At 59.0% G+C, this 12,692-nt stretch overlaps 2 protein-coding genes across 11 annotated transcripts; both read right to left on the bottom strand.

The window, feature by feature from the left end:
* Positions 1–962: 962 nt before the first annotated feature.
* Positions 963–5,625, bottom strand: ELMO3 (engulfment and cell motility 3). 10 transcript variants are annotated; one of them, XM_002918447.4, is made up of 20 exons: positions 5,293–5,625; positions 5,122–5,162; positions 4,945–5,017; positions 4,665–4,715; positions 4,297–4,466; positions 4,113–4,212; positions 3,858–4,009; positions 3,689–3,767; positions 3,506–3,556; positions 3,298–3,420; positions 3,075–3,206; positions 2,870–2,971; positions 2,674–2,782; positions 2,429–2,565; positions 2,169–2,332; positions 1,945–2,057; positions 1,748–1,852; positions 1,563–1,645; positions 1,386–1,472; positions 963–1,297 (listed from the first exon to the last, which is right to left on the bottom strand). In XM_002918447.4, exons 1-20 carry the CDS (start codon positions 5,368–5,370, stop codon positions 1,085–1,087), a joined length of 2,163 nt encoding a protein of 720 aa, XP_002918493.1. In that variant the 5' UTR covers positions 5,371–5,625; the 3' UTR covers positions 963–1,084. The 10 variants fall into 10 exon arrangements, 7 of the variants coding, with proteins under 7 accessions (XP_002918493.1, XP_011222227.1, XP_034494062.1 ...); XM_011223925.3 differs by having other exon boundaries at positions 4,297–4,715; XR_004618968.1 differs by lacking the exon at positions 1,563–1,645 and having other exon boundaries at positions 1,236–1,297; positions 4,297–4,715.
* A 138-nt stretch (positions 5,626–5,763) lies between these two features.
* On the bottom strand, positions 5,764–12,399 carry E2F4 (E2F transcription factor 4). Its single transcript, XM_019798814.2, has 10 exons — positions 12,201–12,399; positions 11,652–11,761; positions 11,349–11,510; positions 10,979–11,022; positions 10,197–10,258; positions 9,670–9,961; positions 8,957–9,157; positions 7,056–7,103; positions 6,807–6,851; positions 5,764–6,703 (listed from the first exon to the last, which is right to left on the bottom strand). The coding sequence occupies exons 1-10, from the start codon at positions 12,333–12,335 to the stop codon at positions 6,588–6,590; spliced, it is 1,215 nt and encodes a 404-aa protein (XP_019654373.2). The 5' UTR covers positions 12,336–12,399; the 3' UTR covers positions 5,764–6,587.
* Between the last annotated feature and the right edge of the window lie 293 nt (positions 12,400–12,692).

Raw genomic sequence — 12,692 nt, 5'->3', positions numbered from 1 at the left:
GCTCCTGACTGCTATTTTGAACTCAATAGCAAGTTGAACTTGAACTATTCCGAGTGTGGTGGGAAGCCTCTGAATATAGGAGTGGGCATGTGGGGCTCCGGAAGCCTGAGTCAGAAGCAGGTGCTCCCCCACCACATTCTCCAAAGGAGAGGCCGTTTCATCAGTTTTCAAGGTAACATGTTGATGGTTAACACTGTTTAAAAAGGTATGTGTGAAGGTGTTCAGCAAGAGAAGTAGTGAGAGGCACGGAGGACATCAGAGAGAGGTGGCAGCTTTCAGCCTGCCCTGTGGGGCCTGTGGGTTGGTGTGCTAGCTTCTGAAACTGACCTCTAGCTAGGCCCAATACCCCTAGCCACTTCTGCTCCCAAGTGTCTTGCCTGTGGCCCCTACCACACCCATGCTCCCCACAGTAGATCTGAATCAGAGTGCCCGGCTTCCAGCATTGAATTCCCTCTTACCAGCATCAGCCCTATCCTCCCACCACCTGAGTTTGCTATTCAGCACAAAACAGACAGAGCTTCACATCTGTCCCTTCAGGCCTCTCACCAGAGGGCCTCCAAGTCTTGAAAACTACACCAGGCAGGGCCAAGCAGGACAGAAGACTGAGTTCAGACTATCAGGAACCTTCTGGAAATCAGGCCCCTGTTAATGTGACCCAGGAAGGCATCCACTTAGGGCAATACCTCCTGCCCTGCCACTTATCCCTCAACGGGCTGGTACCCAGACCACAGGCCATCCCTCTCTGCAGGCCCAGCACTGAGGAATGCTCAGGACTCATTCCTGTGGAAGGACAATAGGGTCAGCTTGTCTCCAGCCCCTCCTTCAGAACACCAGCCCCTCAACTGCCACCACCCAGGGTTGTGGCCCCAAGCAGTGACCTTGGCCTGATGCCCCATCTCATTTGCCAGCTAAATTTAAAGGCAGGCTTGGCCCACAGTTTCTGAACTGGCTCAACACACACCCAAGAGTCAAGCAGACTTTATTTCTGCTGCAGCCTCTGCTGGTCAGGGTGTCTGGGCTTTTCCACCCTCCACCCTTCACGGTCACGAATGCCAGCAGCTGAGGCCCATGGCCAACCTCACTGTCAAGATTCAGCAATACTGCAGTCATAGCAGAAGTTGAAGTTGGTGGGGGGCGGGGGGATGGGCGGTGGCTGCTCGGGAATGGGCACATTCTCCAGCTCCAACAGCCGCAGCTTGGTCTCCATCGTCAGCAGCTGTTCCAGGTCCAGCCGAGTCTGCTCACTGCCCATGGGACTTCCTAGCAGGGCACTCAGCCCATCTGTCCACAGGTGGAACTGGGGACGGGGCCAGCTCCGTGAGGGCCTGCCCATCTCTTCCCTGGCCTGCCTGCCCAACTTGGCTCAGCCTAGCCTAGACACTCACCTCCCGTTTGGATGGGGCGATGAAGTTGAGGTATGCCTCCGCCTCCCCGTGGTCATAGCTGACGGAGAAGGCTAACTCATAGAGATCCTGGGGAAGGCAGGGAGTTGAGAGCACTGAGCGGGGAACAGAGCAGGGCAGGTACGGGCGGGAAGGAGCCCCGGCCTCCACTGCCCTCACCTTGTTCTGCTTCCCTGAGCCCTTCTCCCGGACATGGGGGCAGTCTTTGCCTGTTAGCAGTGCTTTGATATCAGCCACAGGGACTGCAGGAAGAAGGCTGGGCTGACCACCCACGTGGTCCCCGGACAGGGGGTGCACTGGGGAGGGCAGGTGGCTGACCCGGACCCCCGCCCCATCCTCCTTACGCTGCTCAGGCAGGCTCTCCAGGGTGGGTGGGCTGGCGCCCTCCTCCACGTCCCCATACTGCAACACCTTGTGGTTGGGGGACAGGCAGCAGAACCACAGCTTGTCTGTGAGCAGAAAGGGAAGAGGGAAAAAGTGACGAGAGGGGCCCTGACCCCAAACCAGCCGCTCTCTGCCACCCCCCTGCCCACTCAACCACCCTGGCGCCTCCGGCTGCTGATTTTGTGGAAGAGTGTCCCCTCGCAGAGGCGGAGCAAACGCTGCTGGCGGATCAGGCCCATGAGCTCTGGCTTCAGCTTCTCCCGTAGCTCCCTGGGGCGGGGGGCGAGGGGAAGGCTTGCTAACTGGGACTGACCTGCGGTAAGGCCCACGGGGCACTGGGGCAGGTGGGGCCAGGACTAGGACTCACTCCCACCAACTCACAGTATGGGAGGGGCCAGCGTGCCCTCCTGATGCAGCCGCTCCGTCTGCCTCAGCCGCAGCACCTCCCCATAGGGGAGCGCATTCACCTTGGTACGGAAAAGCTCCAGGGAGCTGGGCTTCAGGGCCAGTGTACGGGCCAGCTGCTCCCGCACCACCTGCATGACCTGGAGCCACCAAGTTCCGCTCAGGGCTGCGCTCTGGACCCCTACTAGGAACAGCCGCTGCCCTGGCTCGGGTCTCCTCACTTCCAGCCCACCCACCTTGTCAAAGTCCTCCTGGGTGGCCCGCATCTCCTTCCAGGTCTTATTCAGCAGCTGGATGCTCACACAGAAGAGCTCATGGAAACTCTGGTCTTGGCCAAAGAACATGGGCGAAAAGTCCTGGGCTGTTTCGGAGCCTGGAGCAGGGGGGCAGGAGGGGCTCAGGGAGAACATGTGTGCAGCCCCTGGCCCTCTCTGCCCTTCCGTCCCCCGTTCCCGGACATGCTGTGCCCCATCCCACTCACAGGGCTCCCCGACGCGGAGTAGCTCGCACAGCAGCACTGTCAGCTGGATGCTGCTCCGGGCAAAGGGGCACTCGTGCTTGTCCTCACGGCTGCTGTTCTCCAACACAAACTGGGGGGGGTAGAAAAAGAGAATGGGGTGGGGAACACAGCTAAGGCCACAGGGACCCTGCCATATCCCACCCACCCTATTACTGACCCGGCTGTAGGCACTGGGTGCGTGTCTGGAGAAGTAGAGCATGTTGTCCAGGGCCAGCAGGCCAGGGGGCACGCGCTCGAGATCCTGCGCGGGGTTGCTGTTCTGGGGGAAGTGGGACAGGCAGCTCAGTGAGGGCCCCAGGCCTCTGGAACCACAGCAGCCCTGTGCTGAGGCAGGGGTGGGGAGTTAGGGAGGGGTCACTCACGGAAAAGCCCAGCTTTCGGAACTCGCGGGCACACAGGGAACGGCGACGGTCCGCACTCAGCCCGGAGCCCAGAGACTCCCCCTCCGACTCGAAGGCAGCCTGGCGCAGGGCCTGCAGCTGCTCCCGCTGCTCCTGGGGTCGTTGTGGGGTTAGGGGGCATCAGGATCACAGATTTGAGGCCATGCTCCAGCTTCCCCAGCCCGTGAACCCCAAAGGCACTCACCTGGCTGTAGGGGTCCAGGGGCGTCCTCATGCGTGGCTCCAGCAGCCCCAGTGTAAGGGCCTGCAGTACATACAAATGGTGCGCCATCTCGTCACCCAGTGGCGCTGCGCTGTGGATGATGTTCTAGAGAACAGCCAGTCTGTGGTGAGCGCAGGCTTGCTGGGGGAGGAAAAGTGGGGAGGGGTCTGCCTAGCCCAGTCCTTCCTACCTTATAGATGAACTGGCGAAGGTTTCTCTGCCACAAGTAGTCAAGCATGTGCTGAGGTAATTGGGAAGGGGGCTTAGATGATTTAGCCCCACCGTGAGCAGCCATCCCGCAGTCCCGGGTTGGAGCACAGTGCCCACCAGCTCCTGCCCCCCCCGCCCCCATCCAGCCAGATGGGACACTCACCTTACGTTCAGTAGGGCTGGCCCCCTGTAGCAAGGCTGTCAGCAATGCCATAGCCTTGGTTTGGAGCTGCTGGTTCATCCTGGGGCAAGAAGAGGAGGGCTCAGCGGGCTATCTGGGGTCTGGATCCACGCCCCTCATCTGTATTCCGCCCCCAGCCCCTGACACTTACACCTGTAGGTGCACCAGCAGCCTATCCAGTGGCACCTCACTCTTGACCAGCTGGCCCAGGGCAGGGCTGCTCAAGGTCACACTCTCTAGCAGCCTGAGGGCCAGGGGCTGCACCCATGCATCCATCAGGTTCATGTTCACGTAGCATACCACCTGCGACAGGGGTAGGGGCTTGCTACCACTTCCCCACCAGGGAAGGCCAGATCCTGACACCACCCCACTGCCCCCACCTGCTGCCCCAGAAAAGCCAACCCACCTTCCTAACAAAGGGGATGCTCAGCGTCTCCCAGGACACCATGCCATGTTCCATGAGCTCCAAAAAGGCCCTCAGTGCGAGGGTCAGCACCTCCCCTAAGCTGGGAGGACATGTGGGGCTGAGTGGGGCCAGACCAGGGCCCCAGCCCCACCATGTCCCCCACAAACCGCAGTCTTGTGCTCACTCATCCCCATCCTCAATAATGGTGCCTAGTCTCTGAAGCCCATCGCGGCTGATGACCTCCTGGGCAAAGGTCACGTCTGGGGCCAGTGAGACGAGGTGCTGCAGAGTTTCCCGGCGCCTTTCACGACTCCCACTCTGCAGCCCACCCAACAGCCGTTCAGCCTCAAGGTCCTGGGCAGGGGTGGGAGAGGTGAGGAGGCTGGGTGAAGTTAAGGAGCAGGAACTAGAGGTGTGGAGACTCAGATGTCCACTAGGTGGGGCACTGCGGAGCTGGGGTCCAGAGTCCCCTTGTGGGCAGAGAGGAGGGTGGAAGGCAAAGAGGGATTGAAAAAGGGCAGGGGATGAGGGCGGGGTCAGGAAGGGCATTACTGGGGCAGTGCTGAGGCACAGGATGCTGCCGTTCTTGATCTCTGTTCGGTTCTGGAGAAGATGGAGAGACAGGAAAAGAAGTCAAGAAGGGCTCTGAGGATCGGTTAATCCGGGTTGTTGGTGAGGGAGGGTTTGGGAGTCAGGAAAAAAGAAAGATCACATTCCAGACAGTGGGATGAGTTTGAGGAATCGAGATCAGGTGGCTTAGAAGTGGGGGGTGTCGCACAGTGGGATATGGGCCTGGCGGGTGGGGGGCGGGGAGGAGGGGGCGGAGACTTACGTTCTCAGTGATATATCTCCTATGCCCATCAGCAAACTGTAGGGCATAGCTTCCCGCGTGAACCAAGCTCCACCTGCGAGGAGCGGAGGCTCAGTGAGACAGGTAGAGGGCGCCCCTCCCTCCTGCCCTCCCATTCCCTCCCAATCCCCCTCCCCAGCCTGGCTAGCCTGCACTCACGCGTCGCACACCTCCTTCAGTACAGCGGCCAGTGGCTTTGCCTGCAAGTGGAGAGGTCACTCATAGGGCAGGTATGGGGAGGAGTTGGGGAGGAACCTGGGGGTTCTGAGGGGAAGGGGGCGACCCGGAAGTGGGTGGTGGGATGAATGGAGGCCAGACAAGCCTAGTGACCTGGTCCAGCTGGATGAGCTGCGGGATGGCGTCAGGCATCTGGACCGCAATCTTCACCACGTTCCGCGGGGGCGCCATGGTCCAGCCAGGGCAGGTGCGCCTGTAGTTTCCAGACCGTCCAAGCTCCGGCCAAGAGCGCGCCTGCTCTGGTGCCTCCGAGAACGAGGACGTCCCTCTGTTCAAGGCCTGGACCCCGTGGCCCGCACTGACGGGTCAGGTTCCCGCTGCTGGCCAGAGGGCCGCAGCCTTCCCAAGAGAGCTGAGACTAGTTCCGGGTTGGAGTCCCCGGGTAGGCTCCTGCCCTGCCCCGCCCCACCCCAGCGGCTCCGCCCCGCCCCAAGGTGAGCCAGGTGGGGGCGGGGAGGGCGGATGCTAGAGCAGCCACACCTCCCTTTCCGAGAATGGTAACCCGCCCGGTCCCACCACCAATCCAGAATTCCAGGGAGGGGCCTGAAAGAACCAGATCAGAGATAGCCTTAGGCATGGTCTTTATTCACTTGGATACTGTACAAATATTACAATTTCCTTTTGCTGCAAAAAGTATAAAAATAATCTTTATATAGGAATCCATTCGTTACTGCAAATCTTTCTAAATCTCTGCAAATGGCTCTAAATGAGGGTAAATGAATAAACGCGGGGGGGGGGGGTGCCTACAGGGCAGCAGGAGATTGGGCCAATCCTCAGGGGCTCACCCACCCATATTTCTAGCTAAAGACCTCTCTGTTCCTTCCTGTTAGCAGCCCCACCCCCACCCCCTACCCCCTATAGGTACTTGGGCTAAGGACCCAGCAGATGCGGGGTATACGGGAGAGGTCCAAGGGGAGCTGCAGGGTCAGGGGCGGGGAGAAGTGAAGGGGGCTAGGGGTGGTGCTGGCAGGCACCTGGCTCCACCCCAGGCTTCCCTCCTCAGAGTGGGAGGCATTGGCTGCAACAGGGCAGTGGGGCTGGACAAGGTGCCCTATGCAGATGATGGCAGGTCTTCAGTTCTGTGCCACTGAGTGGCAGCCGAGCCTGGGCTCGGAGAGGGCAGGAGGTGGGGGAAAGCCCCGGAAAAGGAGAGGCACACACTCTGGCTCCACGGTGAAGGGGGCTGAGCCCCTTTCTCCTGCTTTCCTAGCACAGTAGAGGTGCTCGTGCAGGAGTGGGAGTTGTGGTCAGAACTGCAGTGAGGGAAGGCTGAGGAAGCCAGGAATCTGTGGCTCTCAAGCTGTGTAGGGCTAGAGTGGGGGAGGTCCTCAGGCAACCCCCAGATCACACAGTCTGTGTCCCAGCCACACAGGGAATGTCCCTGTCAGTCAGAGGTTGAGAACAGGCACATCGAAGAGGTCACAGACACCTTCACTCTCGTCCAGGTTGTAGATGTAATCGTGGTCTCCAGGGGGTGGAGAAAGGCGGAGGAGGGGGGCAAACACTGCAGAGAGCACCAGGCTGAGGCTCTGGGTCAAGCCCCCCCTCCTCCAGCAGTTGCCCAACCCCCTGCCCATCCCCACCCCCCACCTTCCTGGGCCACCCACCTTCTGAGGACATCAGCTCCTCCAGCAGCTCTGAGCTCATGCATTCTGGGGAGGGAGGGAGAGCTCAGTTACATTTTGGCTCCTGGCTCTCCACCCAGCAAAGCCCACGAAGGGGATCCCCCCTAGCCACCCATCAAGACTTTACTCTTTGCCCAGGTACCAAGCACAATCATAGGTCCTCAGAAGTGCAAGAAACAACCGTAAGACACAATGAGCTGTGCCCTTACCCCATGAAGGATGCAGACCTACCTCGTGTGGGATCAAAGATTTCTGACAGCTCTTTGGGGAGTTCCAGAACTGAAAGACAAGAAAGCCATGCTCAAGGGCACAGAGATCCAGTCTGGTCCCACTCTGGCCTCCACCTTCCTCAGATGTTATACCACCTGTCTTGGGGTTCCACCTAGCTGAGGAGATGGAGGCCCTGCCCCAGGCCAAGCTGGCATTGTCAGTCTCCCCTGCTAGATGTGAGATCCTTAGTGCTGAGCCCAGGGTACTAAAGGCATCGCAGGTGACTGATACAGCCCTTCTAACTCAGAAGTGCTGCAGAAGGGCAGCAGATCCCTTCCTCTATGGGCTCAGTAGGTATGCCCTGTCTGATGGCAGATGCCCCACTCATCCCTGCTCTTGCTGAGCACCTGCTCAATGCCAGGCTCAGAGACCACACCCTGGGCCAGGTCACTTGGCAGAGGAGCAGGCAGACACTTAACAGGAGCTGGTGCTACAGGGTAACAAGTCTGCTACAAAGGTCTGACTGGGAGAAGGCACACGGGAAGCGGAGGAAAACGAAACTGGAGAAGGGTGCTGGCGCACGAGAATCACCTATGCCAAGTGCAGGGGCTCTAATTTTATCCAGCAGGCCTTAAGAAGCCGATAAGATACTTAGTGAACAGAAATGCCACACTCAACCTGTATTTCAGACAGATCCCTATCAGTCAAGGTAAAGAGGAGGATGCTGAAGAATTTCGGGTAGAGGTCGCCGGCAGTGATCCCGAGTGTTGAGGATACAGGAAGCCAGTAATGGGAAATGTCTGAGACAAAACTCAGTTAATGTGAAGTGGAGAGCAGGAGAAGCGAGGCGATGGAACTGGAGTGACATGCAGGTGTCAGGCCTAGGGGACCAGGGCCAATAGGAGGGTATGTACAGAGACAGAAAATCAGCTTCAGTTAAGGATACAGGAATGAAGTGCCCATCAGATGTGCAGAGGAAGGCACATGGACACAGGTGTGGAGTTCAGCAAAGACCTAGGCAAGCCGGAGGCCGGGGATTCATCTACCCAGAATGTGTGCCCTCCCCCCACAGGTGTGCAATGGACAGAGACCTGGGAAACACGACATTTAGAAAGGCATGCAAGGGAGAGGTCAGAAGAAGCTAATGAGAGAGGACAGCCAAAGTTGGCACCATAAATGCCAAAGGAGCTGGAAAGCAACACCATGGAGCAAGAGAGCACTGGAGCGAATCAGCCCAGAAACCTGCTGGAACCAGCAATCAGGGCAAGGCCACTTCTCCAGAGCAGCACTGGTGTCCCATGGGGTGGGAGGTACAAGGGTCCTGAATGCTGCAACCTGGAGGATGACGAGGAGACCAAGACATGGAATGGAGTAGAGAAGACCTGCCCAAGGAGTCCAGACAGAGACGACATGGTGAACGTGACAGAGGGAACACAGAAGACAAAGAGTCACTTAGTGAGAAGAGACTGAGCGGTGCTTGTGGGCCAAGGAGAATGAGTCCTGGAAGAAGCAAATACCCAAATTGCAGGATGGAAAGAAGATTCCAGGCAGATGATATCACCTCCCCTGGGAAGGCACTGCCCCCACCTTTGGAGCCTAAGGGCCGTACCACAGCCCCTTCCCCAGAACGGCAGTTATGCCTTCCTGACCCGAGTGCAAGGGTGGGCAGGCAAGGCTTGAGAGGGGTCCAGGAGTTCTGGGTAGGGGAGCAAAGGGCACCGGTGCCGAGATGGCAGCCAGGCTCCTCACTCAGGCTGGCAGAGCCTGGGGTCGAGGCAAAGGTTGATGTGGGGGGCTGGCCGTCGGGCTGGCCAGCTCTGGCTGAGGAGAAAGGCGAGCTGGGTTCCAGCCCCCAGCTCTGTTTCTGACCTAGGAGCGTCTACAGCTGGGTTCTCCCTGACACTCAGGGGACGTGCACTCACCTCCTGTGGGGTCTGCCTTGATGGGCTCAAAGGAGGTAGAAGGGTTGAGTCCGGATGAGCTGCTGTTGCTGCTGCTGCTGCTGCTGCTGCTGTCCAGCAGGGCAGAAGACTGCAGTGGCCGGGTGTCCAGGGCTGCCAAGCCCGGAGAAAGGGAGCCGAGATCACCACCGTCCTTGCTGTCTGGTCCGGGGCCGTCACTCACTGCAACCAGATTCCCTGAACCCAGTCACTTGGGAGCAGGAAGTAGGATACCGAAGCTTTGTGCTAGAACCCACAGTAGGGATGACAAGAGCCCTGGTTCCCAGGCCCAAGGAGAGAAAGGCACTGCCAGTCCCCCATCCCCTGTCCCCCTCACCCCCGCAGAAGTAACCTAGAAATGAACCCCTGAAGGAGACAGGGGCATGAGGCCTGCAGGAGGGAGACTCAAGGATGACATGGCTGCTGTGGCCACACTTCAAGAGGGGCTGCCAGGGGCAGTGAGACAGAGGTTGACCCAGGGAAAACTATCTCCACTAATACTCCTTCACACAGTCAGAGCTTCCCTATTAAAAAGGGCTCATTCACAACCATAGCAAGGGGAGGCCAGTTGGAGGCCAGGAAAAGGACAACCCTCACAAGGTCTCTTCCAACTCTGAGCACACATTCCACAACACAGAGGCATTGCCTTTTGGGCCCCAGAAATCACACCATCACTACTGCCTGTCATACCTCACCTGTAATCTCAGTTGCTGGACCGGGCACCCCCTGGGTTTCAGTGATGCCAGGGGCGGGGGCGGTCAGGTGGGGACTGCTCGGGCGTGAGGTGTCCTGGGGCTGGGCCAGGGTAGGCTTGGGCAGAGGTGGAGGGGTAGAGACAGCAGGTGGGCTCTGGAGCAGATCTTCAGGTGGCGGCACAGGCACTGCCACTGGTGGTGAGCTCCATGCCTCCTTGTTCACCAGCAGTACCTCGATGGGGCCACTCACACTCTTCAGGTGAATCTGGTACTTCTTCTGTCCATTGAGGCCCTGGAGGTGGCGGATGGGGGACAGGAGGAATTAGAAGCAGGCCTGGCTCTGGCCTGACCCTGGGCCAGGGCCACAGTGTCCTCTCCCACCCTAGGCTGCCCGTTCTTCTAGATAACTCCCAAACCCAGTCCTCCCCCTACCTGCCCCACCCGGGACTTATCGAGCTCCACAGCCAGGAGCTCCACAGCCAGCACCCGCCCTCAATCAACCCCGCCTGCTGGGGCTGAGCACCCACCTCTGGGATGGGCACCTCGAGGCTGGTGCCCGACGGGGCCCGGATGGCCAGGAGGGTATCTCCTAGAATGACAAGGATGGGTCAGGGCCCATGGGCTCAATCTAATCTAAGAATGGGGGTGCCTATCCCTTTGAGCAAGGAAGGAAATCATGGTCTCTTAGGACAGTAAACCTCACCCAACCCCAACAATGGCTAGGGCAGAAAACTAAAGCTTTTCTCCTCCCAAGAGCCCAAGGGTCAGTAACCAGAAAATCTGGCTTCAAACATGTGGACTGAAGGATTGCTGGCCATGGGCATCTCACTTCTTGATTGAAGGGGCTGCTCCCTAGGAGCAAATGTTCAGGCCAAGGCCAGTGTTCCTTCCCCAAACCAGTCTAGAAGATGCAAAATGGAGAAGGAACAGTTTCCATATCTATAATGCAACTGACTACAGGTTGCAAGTGAGCACCACTCTTCTCTGGATACAAGCATGCAAGAGCGTACACACACACTCTATCCCCCTTATGTCTCTGTCATGCCTGAGAAGCCAAACCCAGGAAACAGTGCAACTGGGGACTGACCCAGGGATCCAGCCCAGAATTCTTGTACCCATTCAGTATGATTTGCCTCCATGGGGTCCCAGTGACCCTCAAACCCAGGACTTACCCTGCCTGGGTCCTCTTTGGGCAAGCCCAAGGAACCCTCTTAAGAGACAAAACTCTCCTTGGGCACTGAGCCCACTGCTCAGGGCTGTGGCTCAGCCCAGCCCCAACCCCATCACCCCCTACCCAGGCTCTGCTCACCAGCAAAGCATCTGCAGATGTCCTCATGAGTCACGTAGGCCAAGGTGTGGGGGTTAAGGAGAACGGCTGATGCCCTGCCTATGGTGACAGATGGCAGACCACAGAGAAAACCCAACTCTTTAGCAGAGATCTGACATACAAGCTCTCAGAGAAAGGCCTGGGCCTGGCGTCTACAAGGAGAAGGATCACAGGCCAAAATTGGCTGGGGAAGGGCTTTGAGTTTAAGGAGGGAGGCCAAGGCAGGGACCTGGCCGGGAGCTGCAGGATATCCTCCCAAGAGGGATAGTGTCTAGGGCACCACGGAGCAAACCCAGCTGGAATAGAGGGCCCCTCACCCACTCCCAGGGAGCAGGGACCACCAGGAGGATATCAGCTGTTCTGCACGTCCTCTGTGACATTCCGGATGCTCTGCTGCACCCACACCTTGTGCTTGTCCAGTTCCTGCTCCCGCTGCTGCAGCTCCTCGATCTCAGCCTTGAGCTCAATCAGCTTGTCCGCAATCTCCCGGGTATTGCAGCCAGGCCCCACACCCCTGAGCCCAGGGAGTGAGGCTGAGAGGAGATGCTAGGAACTCTGGGTCCCATGGCCCCTGCTCTCTCCTGTGTCCTCCTCCCCACACCCCTGACACTTCTGGGTAAAAGATGCCATTGCCCTCCCAGGTGCCCCCACTCACTTCCACTGGATGCTATTCTTGGATTTTTTCTCGATCAGCCCGATACCTTCCAGCACGTTGGTAATGTCGTAAATCCGCCGCTTCTGGCGCACAGCAAGGGTGTCAGCTGCCTGGCAGACAGAACAGAGTGCAGGATACTCAGCCCCACTCTCAGATGTCCCCCCAGCTACCTTGAAACCTGGTCTGGAAGTGATCTGAAAAAGGGGTGACCTGAGTTCCAACCCTCCTCCCAGGCACCACAGCAGATCAGGACCGCGAGGCAGGAAGAGGCCGGCACAGTCTGAACTGATGTTCCGATGCTCTTCTTCCCACACCAGCCGAGGAGGGCCACGAGGACCAGCACCTGCAGCCCAGAGCCTGGCACATAGCTGACGCCCAATGGCTTCGGCCGAATGAATGAAACTGCTCCCGGCCTCCCTCCTGTGAGAAAGCACACCGATGGCGGCTTGCTTTCTGAGGGCTCAGCTGGACGGCCCCATGGGTTCCCACTACCGGTCCAGGCCTGCCTGGTCCACCAGCCTCCCGGTCGCCCCTTAGCCCAGGCCGCACCAGCTTGAGGTCAAGCACGCCGTCCTTGGCCTCCTGCAGAAGCGACACGAACTTGGTAGTGAGAAGTCCCAAGCTCTTCTCGTGCCGGCTTGGGGTGCCCGGGGGCGGCGGCGCCTGTGGCCCGGCCTCCGCCATCGCTCCCGCCCGCCGCCTCCCCTCAGCCAGGCCAGGCCAGGCCGGCGCCGCCGCCACTTCCGCTTCCGTTCCTGGCCACCCGGCCGCCGGCGCCAGCGTCGCTGTTTCCGCTTCCGCTCCGCGCCCGCCCAGGGAACACGGCGCAATTCCTGTTTGCGGACACGGCAGCAAAACTTCAGGGACCATCAGCAAATGTCCAACAGCCGAAGAGGACGAAAACAATCCGTGGATCCGGGGAAAGGATAGGGTGCAAGGGGTAGTGGAGGAAGTGGGTGGACAGCCCCGGCAGTAGAGAAGGAAGAACCTTTCTGTCTAGCCAAGCTGCCCCCATTTCAGAAGAGGAGACCACTCTGCCTG

The sequence above is a fragment of the Ailuropoda melanoleuca genome, chromosome 12 (genome assembly GCF_002007445.2).
Source record: "Ailuropoda melanoleuca isolate Jingjing chromosome 12, ASM200744v2, whole genome shotgun sequence".
NCBI classification, from domain to species: domain Eukaryota; kingdom Metazoa; phylum Chordata; class Mammalia; order Carnivora; family Ursidae; genus Ailuropoda; species Ailuropoda melanoleuca.
The sequence above is the reverse complement of the archived record's forward strand: the minus strand, read 5'-3'. Positions and strand labels throughout refer to the sequence as shown.